Source organism: Struthio camelus, chromosome 9 (genome assembly GCF_040807025.1).
Source record: "Struthio camelus isolate bStrCam1 chromosome 9, bStrCam1.hap1, whole genome shotgun sequence".
NCBI lineage: Eukaryota > Metazoa > Chordata > Aves > Struthioniformes > Struthionidae > Struthio > Struthio camelus.
This window is the reverse complement of record NC_090950.1, coordinates 22,967,526-22,988,774: the sequence shown is the minus strand read 5'-3', so window position 1 is coordinate 22,988,774 and position 21,249 is coordinate 22,967,526. Positions and strand designations below refer to the sequence as shown.

General features: G+C 43.7%; 1 protein-coding gene across 6 annotated transcripts in view; it reads left to right on the top strand.

Moving 5' to 3' along the window:
* Nucleotides 1-21,249, top strand: part of SENP5 (SUMO specific peptidase 5) — a 74,903-nt gene that overhangs the window by 33,713 nt on the left and 19,941 nt on the right. For 4 of the 6 annotated variants that reach the window (XR_011142767.1, XM_068953924.1, XM_068953923.1 and 1 more), the window contains exons 1-2: nucleotides 12,288-12,370; nucleotides 18,321-19,901. Coding sequence is in view for 5 of the 6 variants with exons in the window: in XM_068953924.1 (XP_068810025.1) it covers nucleotides 18,944-19,901 (958 nt within the window). In the remaining variant the exon portion in view is untranslated. Of the gene's footprint in view, nucleotides 1-12,255; nucleotides 12,371-18,320; nucleotides 19,902-21,249 lie in introns of those variants that run through there. The other 2 variants (XM_068953921.1, XM_068953922.1) reach the window with 2 other exon arrangements.

Sequence of the window (21,249 nt, the reverse complement as noted above, 5' to 3'; positions counted from 1 at the left end):
ATAGCTAGTTCTGGTCTTAGCCTACCCATTCTTCCTTGGACTGAGGGCTAACTCAGAGCAATTTGCTAATTTTGCACTTTGAGCCCATATCTACCTGCTTTACTGGCAGGCTTCACTGTACTGAGGACAGCTCTGCTCTGGTAGACACATAAAGAACAGGATCCTCCATGGAAGAAAGGGTCCCCAGAAGGGCCCTCAGAGTCAAAAGCACCATGTTCCCAAAGAAGGGCCAAGTTTTTCAGAAGGGCTCAGCAACAAGCGCTCCTGCTGCGACAGATGGCTGAATATTTCAAAGGATCTTGGCATTAAAGCTGGCTGGAAGTCATCTATTCTCTTGTTTTTGACAGGAAGTTGGGTTTTCTATTAAAAATAGTAAGGGTGGAATGGGCAGATTTCCTTTCAGCATTCTATTTTTATGTGGGAGTTTCAACTGTTTTGGTCAAAGAAATTCTGACTCCTGTAATACGTTCATTTACAACTCATTCTACTTGGAGAGCTGTGTGATAGATGCTCCTGAAAATCTGATCACCTGTTGTGATACCTCAATGGCATGAAGCTTTTCTGAAGATCTGTCCCAACACAAGGCATGTGGTGGGTGATCTGGTGGACAGAGCCCTGAAGTGTGCTACTTGCCATTCAGGTTTTCCTGGGTAAGTTCCCATTCAGTTTTTCTAGAGTGAGCTAAGTTTTGAGAGACTTGATTTGGGATACTGAGCACATGATCATCAGTGGGTTGAATGCCTTCATTTCTGGCTGTTCACATTCAGGATTAGGAGTGCTTAGCCATCTGGAAGTCAAACTGCGTTTGTGTGTAGCTGGGCACTCAGCAAGTGGTATCTTGGAACTAGAGGCTGTTTCTTGAAATGTGTACTTTAACATTTCTGTGGTTTAACTTTCCTGTCCATAAACTGGAGGTCATTCTTCATCCTCAGGAAAGGAGTTTTTAGAATTCAGTGTTCACGTATGCAACTTTGAAGAAACAGAAATACAAAAAAAATCCTTCTTTCCCATCTGCATGTCTCAGAGCTCTTTTAAACTGCTAATTAATTGAGCAATCATAATGATGCTCCTGTGGGGATTAAGGGGGAGGAATAATTTACAGGTGGGAGAAACGAGGCATGAATGACTTCATAGCCTTACCTGTGCCATGCCGTTAGTCTGTGACATATTCAGACAGATACCTTCTGTCCTGTCTCCTTTTGCATCTGTGATAGGTGGCTGGGAACATCAGCTTCCTCCCCCATTCCTCCTCTTTGTCTGTAGGGGACCCGTTTCCTTGTCACTAGGCTGCTGTTGGATTGCAAGCATAAGGAGCCTATGCAGCCCATCTCTCTGAGGGAGTAGGGCTTGAAAGCTGAGAAATTTGTTTTGACTCCCAAGTGCCACCCACTGAAAAAGGGACATGGCCAAAGCATCTCCACTGCACAGCAGAAAGAGAGTCTGGAAATTAAACCTCTGGGTGCTCTTAGGACAACTGCACATCCTGCCTTGCCTCCCTCCTCCTGGGACTCATACGTGACTGGATTACAGTGTGTCGTCCTCTGTGCATCTCCTGTCATGCAGGCAAGACATGCCTGGGGTTGCTTCCACACATTTTTCTCTGCAGCCCCTGTTGTTGACCCAGCAGTTCCTCCATCTCCTTGCACAATGGAAGGGAATGAGAAGGGGAAAACTCTTTCAAGTGATATTTTCACTGGAAAAATGGGGCACAAAACTATGCCCCAAGCTCTGTCCACTTCCCAGAGCACGTCGGATTATCTCTCTGCAGCACTGAGCAGAGTGGCTAAGGGGCATCCGCCCGGGCTTTGAAATACCAGCTCACATCTGAAGAGCAATGTGGCCACTCTGTATTACCCTCTCTTTCCTGTCCGTACAAGGAACGTGAGGTCAGCAGGCTTCTGCACAGAAAACAGTGTGAATCCTCCAGTACGTGTAGAATAAACGAGCCCCAGGTTAATCCATAATGTTTAAAACTTGTGGACTGGGCAGGGTAGAATACTGCTTCTGAAAAGGCTCCAGCACACAATTTCCTCTACAGTTTGGCTGGGAATCCTACTTAAATTTAGTTCTGAAACCCAGCTGTGAAGCTCATGAAGATGTCACATTGGCTGCTCACCCAGCAACCGTTATAGCCTCCTGAGAAAATAATAAAAACAGCAATAGCGAGCAGTAATTCTAACAGGCTGCTTTGCCTCATTCTTCTGTGTGGAACTGACTGCTCCCTGTTGTGGTCCTGCAACTCAAGACATGAGGTTTTTCTTTTTGTTAGTTTTCTTCTAGCAAGCCTGGTTGCAGACTGCATCTCCCTATCAATTATTCATATGAGTAGAGGGAGAAAAATGCTGGCATAATTTGCAGGTCCCTGGAATACTAGGTTTTTGATTTAACTCACAGGGCTTTTAGCTACCTTTAGCCATAGCTTTTTAAATAGCTTTTAGCTGGATAATAGTGATAAGCCCTCCAGGAAAAAGCAGTGGTAAATGGTTGCTCATGATATATATTTTGTACTCCTGTCTATGGTAGTGTTTGTTATTCTTTCTTAATTTATGTACCTTGTAAAGTGTTTCTGGTACAGCTGCTGCCCCCTGTGGGGTGAATTTAAGGTGATTGACTTCTGGCTTTCCTAATGGCATTTTAGAAACCCCCTACTGCATCTGGGACCAGAGCTCCAAAAGCCCTGTTTAACGACATGGATTGTCTTCCACAGGTCATTTACACCCTATATTCTGCCTTACTTAAATTAGGCAGCGTTCAGTATTCTCTGATCTTATCCCAAAAGTAAAGAGGGTGTGTTATGTGCAGATATAATCCTTTCATATAAATTTCCTATTGAACAGTTATTAAAAAAGGAGATGAGAGCAAGTAGAGCTTGACCTCACAGTTGAGTGCACATGCTGTCAGGGACACAGTGCCTTCTAACAGCTGGCTTTTCTGCACCACGGCAGGTGATGGAGTTCCCGCTAGTTCAGGAGCCCACTGCCAATGGTTATCTCGTGCTGTTGTGAGAAATCTCATCAGTCAAGTGTCTCATAAATAATGTAGAGAAAAGCAATTAGCACACACAGCTGTAGCTGTTTACCCAGTCACAGTCATACCTGTCACGGCAATCTGGAAATGGCAATTTCTAAACCATTTTTTTAACTGACCAGAATGGTCTAGCTAGGAGCTGGGGCTGCTGGTTAGTTGCTGGTGAGTAAGGAATAATTGCACTTTTGTGTCTTTTTATAGAGATGTGATGAAATCTATGAGAGAGAATTTTAGGAGTCTTTGCAGATTGGGAAAGGGAGAAAAGGCATGCACATGGTTTGAAAAATCCCAGCAGTCAAGGCCTTATCCTTCCAGAGGCTCTGCAACTCACTCAGCTTCAGAGTGGAGGGGACAAGTTTTATGAGAGCCCTGGACTTGCACTTTGGAGGCATCAGCTAGTTATAGTTTATCTATATGTACCGACTGTCTTGGAAGGATAGGCAGGAGGAAAAGGAAGAAGGTATTGCTTGAAATATCTCCTCTGAGTAGGCTTGTCTTGACAGATTGATGGGGGGTAAACTGTCTGAAATCTCCTGAGTAACGATAGAAGGGAGAGGAATATGGTCTCGAAGAATCTCAAGCAGCTAGAGGGAAGGTGTGATGACATGTTTTTTTTTTTATTTAGTTGAGTACGGGGAAAAGGATATCCTTAATAAGGATAGGCTTAGAATTCAAAATCATCATGACATTATAGTTCAAGGAGGGCTGCTTGGAGCCTAGACAAAAGCAATAAAGAAGAAGGAAAAAAGGTCTGGAAAGCAGGAGTTCCAATGAAAGTTTAGGTTGTTTAGTATGAGACAAGAAAGCCAAGGAAGACATGATGATGGTCTTGAACTAGGTGAAAGGTAGCTTCAGGGAGGAAGGGAACAAATTGTTTTCTAGTCTGAATGAAAAGTACTAGGCTAAGGTTAAAGTAGACATTGGGAAAATCTTTCTGATGGGAAGGATAAGTAACTACTAGAATAGACTGCCTATGGAGTCAGGGGAATCTCCGCTGTTGGGCTGTCAGAAGTGATGTAGGGATTATTCACCCTACCTTGGGAGACAGGGATGGACCAGACAACGTGACAAGGTCCTCTCCAGCTCTCATAGCTGTGCACTCGTGATATCTCTGCTACCTGAGTACCCAGAATATGTTCATCTTTAGAATAGCTCCCTTTGGCAGGGGATTATCATTCCGGTTTTACAAACTGGGAACTGAATCACAGCATATTGTTAAACTAGAATGTCTCAGTCTCAGACTCCGAGATACTTTCCTCTTCCTAAAAGGAAGTTCAGCACTGTGTGGTGAAAGATGAAGATAGTTCAACCCATGCTTAATGGCCAGATGAATTGCAAAAGATTGGAGTTATGATCTCTAGCCATGACACAAAGAGAATAGTATTTTTCTCTCTGTGGTCTCTTGTGTAAAAACGTGGACCACAGTTACCACTGCCGTCTGCACCATTTGACTTGCTCTCCTAAATCAATGTGCCATCATCTGGCCGAGAAAGTGGCACAGAAGCCCGAGGAGCTGACAGTGACTTTCTGGTGGCCAAGGCCTTCATCCAACGAGAGTTTCACTGGGCAGGCTTTGACAGTCACCAAAAGGAGCAGCTAGTCTTGGGCTACCAGCTGGACAAAAATCCCAACAGTCAATCAACAGGCTATGCCTACAGGCCTGGCCTCGTAGAGACAAATAAGTCCTCCTTTGAGTGAAATGAATTGCAGTCTACCCAGAAATCCCATATAGGAGATTTTGTTAGACTGCAATGGGAACTTTCTGCAATATTGAGAACATTATGGAGAACATTATGGCTATGTGCCTTTTTTGGACTGCACAATGATTAGCCATCAGTGGATTTTGCTAAGATGCTCAACTCAAGTCTTTAATTTGCTTATTTCTTTCATTTATTTATACTGATTAAGTTTGAGTAGAATCTGGGGAAAATGAAGAACTTCCTCTGGAACTACAAATGGATAATTGCTCAACAGCCAGAACAGCAATAACTTTAAAAGTCTTTACTGAGCAGACATTCAGCCTTCAGGGCACCGGTATGAGTCTGGAGCAGTTTTGATTTTGTCTTCCTAGTAGTTAATCCAACTTTATTCCAATGTAACATGTTAGCTAGCCATGGTAAGTGCCTGGCTCTTGTTAAGCCAATCTTTACCAAATTAACACATTTTTAAAGATGCTACATCAGGTTATATACTGAATCACAAATAAATGTCCAAGAGATGTGAGTTAAAATCATTATCTAACATGCTGTAAATGAACATCTCTTCCTCCTGTCTAGAGAAGAGTAGTGAGTGCAGAATTTGAATCGCTATCCATAAAACTCTCCAGGAACATCTCTAGTTATGCTTCTTGAAACAAGCTGAGCCTCCGATCTCTATAACATTGTTGCAGGTATATAATGACAGTGCTGCAATGCAAAAGTGTCAAATGCTACTAAAATCCTTAACTAGGTCAAAAAAGAATGAGTCGGGATTTTGTTCAAAACAATAGGTATATTGTTTTCATCATGCAAGAAAACATTAATTGTACAATACGGAGATGAACTGTTTTTTAAAGGAGATTGCCTGGCTATGGGGCTTGGCTGGACTTTGCCAGTGATTGCGCTGTATATGAGGGTAGAAATCTACCTTTGTCTGCTTAGGTTCTGAACAGATGGTATCTTCTGGATCCAGAAGTTACCGTCTGCAGTCTCCTGTCACATTGCCCACCTGGGAGCTGTTGAGTCCACATTAAGATATCTATCTCTCTGTTGTCTTTGATGCTGTTATTTAGGGCAGAAACTGTTCTTCACTAAAGGTAGGATTCATCTCCCTCAACTTTAACTTTGAGGAGCTGCTTTCCATAATGAATGGAGCAAGGCTGGCATCTCCAGCTAGAGATTCCTTCTTTCCTAATCTAGATGGAATGACTTTCCCCTGGTGGTGCACATACTTTGCTGTCCATTTCGGAAGGAGCGCAGGCAGCAAGGTGGAACTGGAATTCTCCTTTCTAGATAGTCAATTTTGGTTAATTCCATGATAAATTTCAGTACAGTGGAGTTCTTGATGTTTCTTGGTGCTAGCATAACTCCAGTAACATTGTACAGATTCCACTTTGGTTAGATTTTTTTTCTTTCTTTCTTTCTTTTTTTTTTCTTGTAAACTTAAAGACAATATGGAAGTATCCTGTAATGAACTTAATTTCCCCTTTTTAGGATCAGCTATTAGCAATAATCTATCTGCTTAGTCTTCAACATTTATCAGGTTGAAGTTCAAGTGCTTTCAGTCACTGGTCATGGGCCAGCTATACTGGAAACCTTTCAAATGCTAGAGACTGATGTTTGAAGCTAATAAGTTTGCTTATTCACTTGGGGCTTAGCCTTGCACCAGAATATCTCGTCTAACTGCTTGTGTGAGAGTTGACATTTGTTCTGAAGACGCTCATTATATAAAAGACTTTTCCATTAAGAGGCTTTGCTCCTTTGGCAGTGAGATACAGACTTTTCTATAACTCCTTCTGGGACTGTAAGGGATAAGAGGTTGTTTTTGAACACTTTTACTTCCCTCCGTGTTGTTAGGATGCTAATCTGCCTGGCATTTAAAAAATGCAAGGACATAGAACGGACTTATGTGACTGAGGTGCAGGCTGACAAAGAGCACTCGTCTCTTGCAGCATTTTTTGAAAAACCTAGATGAAACCATACCCATCATTATGAGATGATAGTTCCCCATGCTTGAGCTGGGGCATTACACTTTCACTTGTAACTTCAACTCAGAAAATGGCAGATGTCAGAGTAATGAATTTGTCATCACACGCATTTTCTGCACCTGCTAGGTCTCCTCACAAATTTTTTTTCTTTCAGTAAAAGAAAAAAAGCCTGCATTTTTCTTCTTTGAGTAATTTTTGAGTGGAGATAAATTTTTTTATTTGATTCATCAGTACTAATTTGAAAAAGTGAAGTTCCTACGTGTCAAAAGCCTTAGATGTAGCAGACCAGCTCTGGATGACATTACATGAATGTCTTGGTGGGACACCAGGAAAGGCTGACATCCTTGCCAGTTTCATTCTGAACTCCCCATTTCATCTTATTCTCTGCTAGTTTTTTTAAGTTTCTCCCAAGAAAAATTCATAAACACGATTCCCTTTCACTGGTCTGAAAATATGTAGGAAGGCCTCCCCCAGCACTTTACTTTTGAAGATAGTCTCAGCTTCTGCAATCTCTCCTGATAATATAGATTTTCGTTGACTGTAACATCCTCATTTCTGTCCTACACTGCACATCTTCCATGTAATAGTACAATTCTCGCACTGCAATGACCGTAGCTATTTATTGCTTTAGAAGCAGTTTGACTATTACAATAATGGTATCATTTGGGGCAGCTTGTAATCACATCTCTGCAGCAAGAGGTTTTTGTGTCTTGTTCTTTCTTTAAAGTTCTCAGAAATGCAGTGACAGCTTCATCCTGCTTGTAATTTATTCCTTATTCCATTTCACTCTTTTGTTTCAGATGAAGTAACCCCTCACAATCTGATATGAGTGAAAGGCAGCACAGTGTCAAAAGAAAGTCCTACGTCTGGCTGCCAAGCAAAAGACAAAATGTACCAATTGGATGCTGTATATCTGCACTGTTTCCAGGAGGCAGCCCTCTTGCCCCCAGTGTGTCACTGTTGGAGAGAATGCATCCAGTCTGTTTTAATCCAAAATATTGGCAGTCAGTGGGAAGAGAAGAGACCACATTTATCCTTTCTGTAACCCCATTTGGCCTAACATCATTCATGTACGTTTAAGGGTTTACGTTCATTGCACTAAGCAGAGCAGTGACTGGACATACCCATGCTGAGACTGTAGTTCCATACACATTATCCTTGGTGGCTAATTGGACTCCTGCCTGCCCTTCCACTGTTGACTGCAATTCCAGAGAAAAGCTGTTGCGTATTGTTTTTTTTTCCTTTGTTTTGTTTTTTTTTTTTCATGTGGATCATTTCAAGCATTCAGTTTCCAGTGAGCTGCACAAATAGTTGTACTGGCGTACCAGAGGGGGAGAGGAGCAGAGGTACAGGTGTTGAAAAAGAGTGATTGGAGGCAAGAAATTTCCCCAGTTTCAATATGCTTGTTTTCAAAACATATCTGCAAGGCAGGGAAGCAGCACTGTCCATGTTCTGTAGAGTGGGATCTGAGAAGCACCAGGTGTGCAGATGTGCTCACTTTGCAAGCAGCAGGAATTTGAGGGGACGTTACTGCTCCCACCTGTTTGAGGGCAGTCATTAGCAGCACAGCAGAACTGGCAGAATGGGCTATGTGGCTTTTCATCCTTCAGCACAATGCCGGGCATTTCAAACCACCAATGAGATTGGCCTGAGCCGCTCTGACTTGCATGTGAAGTGGACAAGGAACATAACGTATTTTCTGCCCTGCTGCCTGGGCTAGAGAGGCAACAGCCTCCAGCTGGCAAGTGCCGGTGACCCCTGTGGGGTGAAGTACTGTCCTGAAATGCAGGATACTGAGAGGTTCAGTCTAGGAGTTTGTGGCGAAACAAAATATTAACATGTAATTCTTAATCGCTAAGTATCCTTTCTCCCTCAAGAAAATCAGCCTTCCCTCTGAAATCCTTGTCAATGTTATAATTATGAAAGTACAGATATTTTAAATTTAGTTGAGTAAGAATGCAAGAGGTGGTTTTATAATTTAAAACCTCTGGCTGCATTTACATAATTGGGCTATAATCATAGATAAGGAAACTGAAAAACTCTCTGTACAGTGATGGAAATGTCAGAGGTCTCCTCACCCCCATCTCTGCCAGAAGCTCCCCTGAATGAACTATGGAGCCCACTGTGGACACACAGAGGTCTAAACCAGCTGTGAGAACTCTGCTCTCAAACTGTTGGGCTTTTCTTTAAAAACAGGACACTGTGGATCCATTTCAGGGTGTGCTGCACACGTTGTTGCCTCCCCTTGCTTTGTGCTAACCTGGATGTACTGAAATGAGTGGCTGGAAATTTGGAACCGCATAAATGATATTTGCCCCTATCAAACAGTGATATGGCATCCCAGCCCAAGTCCCTTTGCTATTTCAGAGATGCTGGTCAGTGTAATACCTAACTGTAGTGATGGAGAGCTTAGACTTGTATCAAGTATGTTGAAATTGAGGGAAGAGGAGATGCCTACTTTCCGTTAACCATGAGACAGAAGCCAACATTTAAATATTAGGAGACTCACCTCTGAGAAACATTCAAGTGATCTTATTTTCAGGAGCTGCAGTGCACTTGTTTCTGACTGGGAGGGCAAACTGGAGGTGGAGGCACCAAAATCACTGGTAGAGTGTGAGTGTGCGGGCTGGCCGTGGAGAGGTCGGCAGCAGGGGCAGAGCTGCTCCAACAGCAGGGGCAGAGCTGCTCCCACTGATCGAGATTCTCTTCAGTAACTGGGTAAGTGGCTGAAAATACAGAGAAAAGATTATGTAGTGAGAATGCTGCCTCACAAAGGAATCTGGGGCTGCCTCCATTGCAGAACTGTTTCCTTCATATCCATCGTCTTGCTGTGTTATGGGAGGATTAACCTTATGCTGTGCCTGGAGAAACTTCATCCTTGACTCCCTGAAGCATGGCCCAAGGAGTGGTCTCACTTCATAGTCTGTAGTGGAGTTCAGTTTAGGGTTTGCTTGTTGTGAATGAACTTTTTGTTAAGCTTTTTTATTTTGTTACAGTTTAACAACAACCCTTTCAATATATTTATTGACAAGTACGTACATATGTACAGCTATTTCTGTCCCTGGATATAGTCTTTACGTTGCAATCTCGAAACTGTGGAAGGGGACAGCTCTTTGGAGTGATCCTTAATTTTATTCAGAAGTGGAAAAGTAGGCAGTGACAACAAAGAAAAATGTATTTTGTCTTCTAAAACTGTGCCGGTTTGAAATTTTTAGCTGAGTTTCCTGATGTGGCTATTTGCATTCTTTGGTGAATACAGACTCACTGTTAGCAGCATCCAAATAAAACATGGTTATATGGAGATTTACTTGGTCCTATTTTTGGTTGGCTGCATGAGGCACATAGCAGCCAACTGTTTCAGCTCATGCTACATGTCCCCTTGCAACAACTGCTTCCTGTAAGAGCTCGCTGCTGTCCAAGTTAATAGGATTGTTGCTTTAGCTCAAAAAGTAGGAGATTTAGTTCTGGTGGTTGTACTTGATGATCAATGAGCTCAGGAAACTGCATTTACACAGCATTCAAAAGCCCTTTATTCTGAAAGAATAAAATCCAGGCTTGTGTTAAATGTAATAAAGCCTACCGTCGTTAAAACATTGAGGCTGCAAGTTTGACCACAAAAATGTAACAGTTACGTAGTTGGTATTCAGTCCTTTCTGTAAGTCAGTGTTGCCAAGTCTGGCGTTATTTATTTATTTATGTTTTAGTTTTCACAAGTCTCATGTCTTTCATGCACTTCATAAAGCCCCAGCGTTTACAGGCATCTTCTTCATCTGAGAATCTTAGCTTCCACTTCTTAAAAATTTGCTACTAGCCCATGTGGACAAAGAGGAAGCATGAACACGTGATAAGACTGATCCTCAGAGGCAAAACCAGAAGGCTTATAAAAACCCACATTTAAAAGTCAAATCATGATTTTTTAAGAGGATCTCATGAGCTTAGGCTCTCATGTTTCTTCAGTGCCTGGGGTTGACTGTGCTAATGAACGCCTGGGTCAGGCCATGACTTTAGTGCAGAGGTGCTATTATATACAGGGAGCCAGAGAGTGCTGAAGTACTGTAAAGGATTAGGTGAGGAATCCTCTTTTCAATTATTGAAATCCCGTCTTACCTTTGCAGCCTGCACTGTGTGTTGTGCACCCTGTTTACTGTGTGTTTCATAAAGGCCAGAGGACTCATCCTGTTGTTCTGAAACTGCTTAGCCCGTCTTTGGCTGGATATACTGAACAGGAAGAACAAATGGTTGCTTAGGAAAGGACTGCATTTAATGAGAGAGCTAGGCTGGACATTTCTCAAACAAACAAAAGCCAACAACTCTCAATCTGGCACTCGCTTTGCTCTTTTGTTTGCAGCATCACCCCATTGTATTCTACATCCCCTTTTTTATTTCTTTGTTATAGTATTTCACAATCCATATCCTGGATACTGTAATTCCTAGAGGAATACACAGCATAAGAGATGCTACATGATCACAAAACAGTTCACCTCGTGCCCCACAAGGCAAAGCTGTGGCAAAAAATGGTGCTGCATGCCTGTTTCCCAATGTTTCCTGCCTCACTGACTTTCTTTTATTTGGAGAAATTCCTTTAGCTTCTTCTCACAGGGGCTACCAAGTGAGAGGAAGTGTAACCTTCCTCCACCCAGCAACAGAATTGCAATGGTTTTGGAGCACTTCCCACTTTCATGATGTCTGCACAATACAGCCCAGCACAGTAATAAAACCGGCCAGTACTTTTATCCCCGTGCTTCAGGCAGAGAACTGGGGTGCAGGGATGTTAAATGACCCACGTTAAGGCGCCACAAGGAGGAACTCTGCTGCCGTCTGGGAAATCCCCGCCTGTAGCCACAGCTGCGGGATAGGCAGTTGTGCCAGACCGGCAGAGCTCGAGTAAGGGCGACGGTATTTCTCGAGCTGTGTTCTTCAGAAACACATCCCTATCCCGGGACGCTAATTGACTAGAAGTCGGGATGATTTTCAGCTTCCTTGCTGGCGTTCCCGTGGCCCGCAGGCTTGCGCCGCTGGCAGGGCGAAGGCGCCGAGGAGCTGGGGCCCTCGCCACCCGCCAGCTCCCGCGGGCCGCCGGGCCCAGGCTGGCAGAGGTCGCCCTCCGCTGCCCTGCTCGCCCTGGGGCGGCTGCTTTCCGTGACGACAGCGGCAGTAACAAGGCTCTCTCGTCCCGCTAAGGAGGGAGCCGGGGCTGCCAGCTCGGCGCTCGGCCCGTCCCGCCGGGCCGTCCCCCTCGCGGGGGGGGGGCGCTCGGCCGGCCTCGCCCAAGGTTTCTCAGGAGAGGCGGCTGCCCTCGAAGGGCAGGAGCGGCAGGGGGAGCGGGGAGGGCTGCGGGGCGGCGGAGAGCCAGGAGCAGGACGCGCTGCGGCCGGGCTGGGGCTGGGCCTGGGGCTGGGGCTGGGCCACGGCCACGGCCACGGCCACGGCCACGGCCAACGGCTGCTCGCTGCCGCGCGGCCCCTTTAAGGGACGGTGCGCGCGCGCGCGACCTCCAAAGTCGTAGCCGCCCCCGCCCCCGCCCTTCTCCTGCCCAACGGTCGCAGGGGGTGACGCAGCGGCGCGTCGCCGCAGTGCGCACGCGTGGCGCCGGCGTGCGGGCAGGGGGCGGAGCGGAGCGCGGCCCTCGCGGCGGCCGGGATGCGCCGGCGGGCAGAGGTGAGGCGGGGGCGGCGCGGCCGTTGCGGCGGTTGGCGCCGGCCCGCTCTGTGGCGAGCCCCGCGGGCGGGCGCCTGGCGAGGCGGCCGGCTGTCGGGAGCGGGCTCCTGCGGCTCCCGGTGTGCGGAGCCCGGAGCCGGGGCGCCCTGGCGTGCGGGAGGCGCCGGGGCCGAGCTCTTCCCCCCCCCCTCCTCCCCCCGGCTCGCAGCGCTGCGGCCTGGCCGGCGGCGGGCTCGCTGCGGTGGCTGGAGGCTGGCAGGGGCTCGGAGCGCGGGCAGCCCGGCGCCGTGCGGTCGGCTGGCTCGTTGAAGGCCAAAGGGGCGCATCGCTTGCATCTGTATTTCTCAGCATACCTTTTCACTTAATGCCCTCTACTCAGTCTGTGGGCGTTGTGTGGCACGGCCTGTTCCTTGGTTCTTTGTTGACGTTGTCACAATGGTTTAACTGTGTTACTGGGAATAAGGAGGTCAGGGAAAGCGCTGAGCTGGCGTCGGGTCATAAAGTGCCAGCCTCTTCTGGGAGGAAGCACGGTTAGACTCTTTAGGCTGGATAAATACAGGAGCTGGGCATCCTGGGGCACTGATGGAACGGGGCATTAGGGAGGCTGGAGAAAGCAGAGGGAAGAGATAAGAGATTTGGGGATTTTCTGTTGTTGCAAGATTTTTTTTCCCCTTGTTATTGGACTCTCAAGCCCACTTCTCTGCTCCCTAGTTATCTCTTGCTCACAGAGCCTCGCAGTCTTACTTTGTTGTGTAAGCAAACAGCTTATCTGCTCTGGTGCTGTTTGTTCATCCCTCCCTGTGCCCTTCCAAGCTGGGCTGTGCTGGTCAGGCAGTAACTGGGAACTCAGCAGAGGTGTCTGTCACAGGTGGGGGTGCTCAACTTAGGGGTAGAAAGAAGCAGAGCAGTGTTCCTCAACTGAGGACTGGATTTAACTGAAGTGTGCCTCCCGGAGCCATATCTAAACTAGACAAACTGTTCTAGCCAAAGCGTTCAGAGAAGCCGATTACCTTTGGTAACAGCTCTCTCTATCTTTGCTTGTCTGCATGTGTGTCACTTATATGAGTAGAGAATTTATCCTTTCTCAAAGCTTTTGGAAATTGTGTGTTTAGTACCCCTAAAAAGGTACATGTGTTGAGGAAAGTCTTTGTGTTTTTTGGTTTTTTTTTTGTTTTTTAAAAAAAGTCAGACCCTTGATCCCTGGTATGTGAAAGGACTTTGAAATTCTAGTTCCTGTTTTTACTAAGCTTAGATAATAAGGATCGATAGAGTACTTCCGTGCTTCTGCTTGGGAAGGTGTCCAGGAAGGGATGGACAAAATTTGAATAATATGCAATTAAAATGAATTTAAAACCTGAAGAATAAAAAAGATATCCTTATTGTGCTTCTGTGCCTTACTTGTACAAAGAGTAACTTTGGGCTCTTTAATCTACAGATATTTTTCTTTCGTTGCTCTGACTGATTTGTAATTTCTGTGATTAATAATAATATATAATAATAATATAATAATAATAATCTGTGATTTCTCTTGTGCATTTTTATCCAAACTACACATCTCCACTAATCTGGTTTGGCCTAGGGGAAGGCATTGACATAAGTGAATTGTAACTATCTAGCCAGAAGTAAATTTAGCAGATGTCTAGCCAATTGGGCAAGATTCTGGGTTGTTTCCCAAAAAGTAGTTGTTGAAGGAAGGGAAGAGAGCAAACTAAATGTAAGAGTTCAAGCCTTCATAGTGGCTGCCTGTGAATAACTGGCAGTCATCTCCGTCCCCTGTTTTGTTTCATCCTGTCCCCTGAATTGGTAATTTTGGACTTTGGCAGTTTCTGTAGAGTCTTGTGTTAATATGTAGTGTTTTGTTAAAGTGTGTTTCCCTAGGATTTATTTAAGCTCTGGGTCAAAACTTGATGTTTGGATAGCAGTTCACAGAAATGTGCTAAGCAGGTCAGAAAAGGAAGTGAAGAGAAGATAGTTCCCAGTGCTGTGAACTTGCAGTACTTCTGCATGTGCTAATTGAATCAGTTTCAGACTTCCTTACTGTACCATCTTAATTATGACTGCACTGGTTTCAAGAGACACCCTTCCCCGCTTCCTCTATCTCTTTCCAAATCTGGAGTCCATGGCGCTCTCAACACATGCTGCAGAGCCCCTGTTCAGTGCACTGCTTGCGCAGCATATCCCAGCTCTCTAACCTCAAGCCTGTTCTCTCCTTCTTGCTTGTCTTCTGTCCCTGAGAACCTGCCCTAGATCGCCAGTGGAAAAGGCAGTCCTTGGGCTTGCTGAGTTCTTGCAGAAACTGTATGTGAACTGAATTTGAATTGCTCACCAGCTGCGTGTGGCTCTTGATCTGCTGTCTGGGCACCCTGAAATGGCCCTGTACTGCTTGTTATGATCTGACTATTGAGTAGCTGTGCTGCTGCAGTATGGTGACTGTTTGAGGCTTGTTCTGCGTATGTGTAGACGAAGGGTTTCTGAGGTCTGACGCTTCAGGTGTCAGCTAGAAACCTTGGTTAGAATGTTGTTAGCAACATTGGCTGGGGCTGCCTTTCCTGTTCTTGTGCTTTTTTAGTCAGAACCTGGACTCTAAAACTGCTGAAAATAAACAGGACTACCAAAGATTAGTGGTTAAACCGTAACACCTTTGAAACTGGTGAAAGATGCAAATATGCTGTATCTCTTCCAGTGCTTAGTTTCAGTGAAGGTGACATAAGCTGCAAGCATTCAAGTTGCAAATGGAGTGTGTGCTGTTAATTGTTCTCACTAAAATACAGCATGTATCTGCACTGAATTGATTAGTGTAGAATCAAGGGCCTTATGAGACTTTAGGTTCCTATGTTCCTCTTGTTTAGATGTTCAGTGACTATTTTTTATCACAAACTAGCATGAAGTCATGTGTGCCTGTAACTTACAGGAGCTCTTGGTGTAACTTTTTTTTTTTAATTCTGAAAACTTAAGTATTGAAGGACTGCCAAGCATGTCTTTTTAAAGCTTTGAGTACAAAGCTTTAATAACCAGAATTTGCCATTGGTACAGAGCTGTAACTGTGCAGGGTTGTCTGTATTCAGTGCAGAAGAGATTGTGCTTTTTAATATTTAATTTGTGGATAATGTGCTGAAAAAGCTGTAAGGGTGAGAGCTAATGGCAATAAATTCCTTTTACTTAATAGTCTTTGGAAGGGCGTCTTGGACTTTTTAGGTTTTAAAAGATTTTGCTGGTGTAGTCTTGACAGCATCACTGTGTAATGGAAGTATGGCTTATACTAGTCAAATGACTCTTCTAGTGGTACGTTGTCCTCAGCCGGTTTTTTTGCCTATTTCAATGTATTGGGCTAACTTGTGGCTTTCTCTTCAGGTGCTTAAACTTTGGGAGGTGCAGTTACAACTGAAGCATAAACTAGGCAATGCTTTCTTGACTACAGTCAAGTTAAGACCTGAATAGTACCTCTACATTTTGGCTTTAAACTGTGATAATTTTTGTGCTAGTTCTAAAGTACGAGCATGCACTTGCTTTAATCTTTGGTTTTGAATTGCTCACTTCGGTTCCTTTTCTAGCAGTGCTCTTTAAACTGCATTTTTGCCTTGCTGATTTATGTTACCAAGTAAAACTAGTAATGCTCTTGATGTGCTAAGTAAGTTCTCCAAGCAGCAACTTTCAATTCAGTATTTGTGTATGGATTACCTTTTGTCACTTCAAATAATACTGCTATTAGAAAAGTGAACTGTTCTAGCCCTAGGACTTGGACTAACTGCTCCTTGGAGACCTTTGTTTTAAACGGATCCAGATTCAAAATTGATTATGTTTGAAAAAGGTAAGGCGGGAAAGAATAGATTGCATTGAATGGCTTAGATTTTTTTTCTCACTTCTAAACAAACTTTTTACCTTTTCACACAGAAAAACTTATCTACAGAAACTGGTGTGTGCATCACAAGCCTGACATGAAATATTTTTTAGTGATCTAAGTTATAATGTGAAACAGAGCAAGTGGGGTAGAGTAGCTTTTCTAACATCTTCCTTTGTTGCAGTTGAAAAAGCTGCATTTTGTGGCGCTATGGCACAGATGAGCTAGTTTGTTGCAATGCATTGAAACTGTAGCCTCACTCTAGTCCCTGAGTCCTGGTTTGCCTCAGGTTGTTCTTGTTGTCAGGACTTATCTATGCTAGAATCTAATTCAGTATTTTTCCTAGTGTGATCGTTTGTTCAGTCTACTATAGGTAAAACAGTGGCAGCTTGTAGGCATTTCAGATTCTGTGTAGTCCCCAGGTTGTTCAGAAAGCTAGTTGGCACTTGGTCTGCTCCTATGTCTGAGCCAGTGTCCGTGGAGGGAGTGCTTCCTGTTGGGCATCATGAAGATGGCAAGGAGAAAAGTGATGGCTCCAAGTCGTTCATGAGTGTTCTTGAAAACAGCAGGTATTGCTAAACAGTTATTAGTCCAATGTACTTATTGCTGAGACTGTAAGAAGCAGCAATGCTATTACTTTGATATACTGTGCTCTTCCTAGTGTACTTGAGACTGGCACTGTTGACAGATGCCCCTTGTATAGGTGACTGTGTTCAGAATGCTGTGATTTTTGCTGGTGGTGGTGTTGTAGTACCTGGATGAAAGTGTGGTTGGTATAAACTGTTTTAGCAAGAGCGTAGTTTGGCTGGTGTTAGCTAGGTCCACTCAATGTATGTTTTGCAGGCAGAGTACCCGGTAGACCGAGGTGTGGAGTTCATACTATAAAAGCAGGGACAAACTGGATCTAGCTTAGAGAAATATGTAAAGGCCAGCCATAAGAGAATATATGAGAAAATCAGCTTGATGATTTATGTCTAATATTTTGATAACTAAGTTGTGTGATGATTGATAGAAGGCTACAAAAGAGCTAAATCCATTGCAGCATTCATACTGTTACTGTTTACTGTCTTTACGTCTCTGTAAATGGAGATAGTCTGGCTCCTTTCTAAGTTGTAGGTAGTGAGCTCCTGACTGTTTTTTATTTAGCACTCTGGTAGGTATTCCCTTTATATGATGATCTTTATCCTCTCTGCACTGCTATTCTTCCCTTTCCCACCCTTCCAAAAATTGTCACCTCCTGGTTATGTATAAAAATGTCTTGAGTTAAAAAAAACAGAAGAGCTTATTAAGTCTGATTTTAAGCACCTGTTTTGGCAGGTACCTGATACTCATATTTGCCTTTAAAGTTCAAGCATTTAAAGGCTCTTTTATTTTTAGCTCTAGATGGTCCTTGCGTGTCATGTTCGAGTCTAACATGGCTAAGGAAAAACTTGTAATAATAGTTCTTAAGTCAGTAACAATTATTTAGTGAGAGGAAAGGAGCAAAGTCCAAATGAATAACTGGACTGTAGCTTCTTGAGCACACTTACTGTCACTTCTGACCTTGGGCAAAAGGATGTGTCCTTCTGAAATACAGTAAGTGATATACTTGGTGAGACTGGGACAATTTGTATGAAACATCCTTTGTGTGTGTAGAAGATGCCTTTTCCTTTCACTTCTGGACACATCTCTCTGTAGTATATATACCTTTCAGTTAATACTTCTAATCTATGAACTGCGTGCTGTCTAGTGAGGTTGAATAGATACTGCTATGCAGGCCTTGAATTCTTATACTTGAGAAGTCTCAGATATGTCCTTATTGCGTGCTTTGAGATGCAGGTTTTCAGTGGGATAGATATAGGGAGGGTGGGCTGGGTAGGGATTACCTGTGTTTTATTCTACCTCAGGGGAAGATAAATGAGAAAAGAGCCTGCTGACGCAGTGAGCTGTTGCAGATCCTGTGTGGTTTTTTTTTCTTTTGGTATGGGCGAGAATGTCCTAGGGAATGTGGGATTGTGTTTGGGTGGCGGGTGGAATTTTAGATAGGCATGTTGCCTGAGGAATGTGCCTTTGGTGTTTTGCTATTATGTTACAGTTTAGATAACTCTGAATTCATTTCCCTTATTCTTCCAGCTGTTTTTCAAGATCATAATGCAGCAGAAAAATGAAAGAACATAGAAGAAACTTGCTTTATACAAGAAGTCAGTTGCTCGCCCAGTCTAGAAGATGGACCCCTGGATTTTGGGAGCTCAGGAAATGCTACTTCCAAAAGTATTTCTTCCTAGCTAAGAAGAAAAGGCAACATAATCAGCTAATTGTGAGCTTAAATCGCAACAAATTGTACAGGAGACTCCAATGCAGAAGGAAGGCACTTGAGCTTCAGAGCAGCTGGGCTCGTGATGTGCTTCTCAGTGCCAAAACCTATGAAAAACCTACTGTTGAACATAGCGCTTTCCTTACAAAAATACTGAGGGCAAGAAGGTCCTGTCCCTATGGTAAAACCAAAAGCCCATCTGCCGAAGCAGTAAAAAACCCTTCAACAATGAATGCTTTCAGCATGAAGGTCCCTTGAACAAAGGATTAGAAACTGGTGCTGTTCTTGATAGCATCTGTGGCAGTATCCATTATGTCTCGTGTGGTATGCTGCATGGTGCTGCCTTACCTGTAATGAGAGATGGGTTTGTGTTTAATGGGGAGGAGAGAAGCAATGGCGAGGGCAACACAGTCCTAGTAGTTTTGAACAACTGTAAAAGGAAATGCTGTTGCAAAGGGAGTGGAATGGAACTTGTGGCCCCTTGACAACTATAAAGAGGTCCAAATTTAACCATCACACTGTAAAGAAGAGATCTTTGTTTATGATGCATAAGAAACTTTCTGTGGTTAAGTTTCGGTATAGAATTTTAAAATTCCCAAAACTTCGAGCAAGAGGCAGAGCCTGCAAATCAAGGAAAATCAAGCCAAGGCAGGTGGAGAAAGTTACAAGAGACCCTCGAGAGACTCCCCAGTGGGACTTTGAAGGCAGATTGTGTAATTGGCTCTCCGACTGGAAATTTAAAAGTAACTGTCTTTGGAACCAGTACTGCTTATCAGATATGAACAGTAATACACCTGAATCTTTAGCTGAGGAAAATGAAATATGTGCACCTGAGATCTGCCGTACACAGGATGTGTTACCATGTACTGAGCTGTGTTCTCAGGAGCCAGAATCCCGAGGTCAGGATGGCAGCGATGACTCTGTCCAGCCAGAACTGCATGCTAGAGCTTCTCCAGAGGCAGAGACCTTGCACAAGGTGGAGACAGATGAGGCTCTGGCAGAGGATCATTGCTCTGACCTTTTCATCTCTGTGACAGAAAAAGAAATTGCTATTTCAGGTCAAGATGATGCAGAATCTAATCAGGTTATGGGTGTAGATGAAGTGGTACTGTTACAGTCCTCCTTGCAGGATTCTGATGTGAATGATAATTTTGCAAATGGACCTTTATCCATGGAGCTGGCACACAGCGAGGACAGCTCTAGCCAAATGGAAGTAGAGGGCTCTTTAAACCTGGACATTTTTAGTGCAAAGTTACTAGATCACCCTTACTGTAAAAGTCCTCTTGAGGAGCCTTCACCAGAAAGCCCAGGACTAAAATCAGGAACTCGGAAGGGAGGCAAAAAGCCAAGCCAGAAAGCTTCCCAGGTGGCTGATGAGCAGTTGGCAACGTGGCTTTGTGGTATACCTTTTACACATCTTAGGGCTTCCAGCAGTTCCTGAAAACCACTGAATGTATCATCAAGTTTATATGTTGCTTTAATTCATTTATTAAAGTGATTTCTCATTGTGAGTTGTAAAAGGTGCTTAGTGTAACGCTTAATGAGATGAGGCTGCAAAGAGGAGGGTTGCATGAAGAAAGGCCTAATTAATGCTTAGCTAAAAAGCTGTTTTTGAGGGATTGTTAAATGGTGCATGTGCTTATTTTTTTAGATAACACAATGTAATTTAATTGGATTCCTTGTGCAGTGTTATTGATAGACATTTGAAATATCTCTTACCGTGAGGTTTCAGACATGGGGTTAAAACTTCCAATTTTTTAAATGAGTGACAGTTACTACTATTAACTTGGTTTTTTTAAAACCCTTAGTGTTCTATACTGTCTTCCAGTACTCACCTTTTGCTCTGTCTTAAACTGAAACTAAATCACATAATTCTATTATCTCAGGTTTTAATAGCCAGATGCTAGTAGTTTCACACTCAGTTTTCTCCATGATTATTGATAAAGTAGATTTAATTAATCTTATTTGACAATTTTTAAAAAAGGAAAGGCAAGATTAGTCTTTCTGGAGTTTGTTTAGCAAAAGGCTTTGAGGTTTTTGGTCAGTGCTGGGCATGCATAGTTTAATAGTCTTCAATGTGAACATGGTTAAAGTAGTAACCATTATCTTATGTGTATCAGGATCCTTATACATACAGTAAAGATTAGGAAGCTAACGCTGTGTCATTCAGCACTCTTGATTAGTAACGCGTTCATGTCCAGTGGTGTTCTGATAACGTAAGTATTCTTTTGGAAAAGTTGGCTTTGTAGATTCCCACAAACCTGAAGCTGGTGTCAGCTAATTTAAAAAAAAAAATTTTTTTTTTTTGAGGCTTGATACGCTCATTTTTCTCCTCCCTGCTCCCCTTTGTCCTTGCGTAGAACTCCTGCCTTTCCCTGCCCCTGGAATTTTACAGTTGGTTCTCTAAAGCATAATGTGAAAGAATGACAAGTTGGGTGCGCAAGATGATTTAGCATTCCATATACGTATATGCAAGTTAGTGTGGGACATGTTATTCTGTGGCTGATTTTACATGATTCAGCCAGGACCTGGCACTATGTAAGAAACAGAAGCTGGGGTACTGCAATGAACAGGCTGTTTCTGCAGTGCAGTTTTATAGTTTGTCTGGCAGAAAAAGAGATGTCCTCTTTGTAGCAGAGAACCAAGACTGCAAAGGTTAAAGTTTTGTGGTCTGATAAGCCCTCGTGTTCCTGTTCATGAGAGGCCTGAATAACTTGTTTAAAAAAAACAAAAAAAAACCACCCCAGA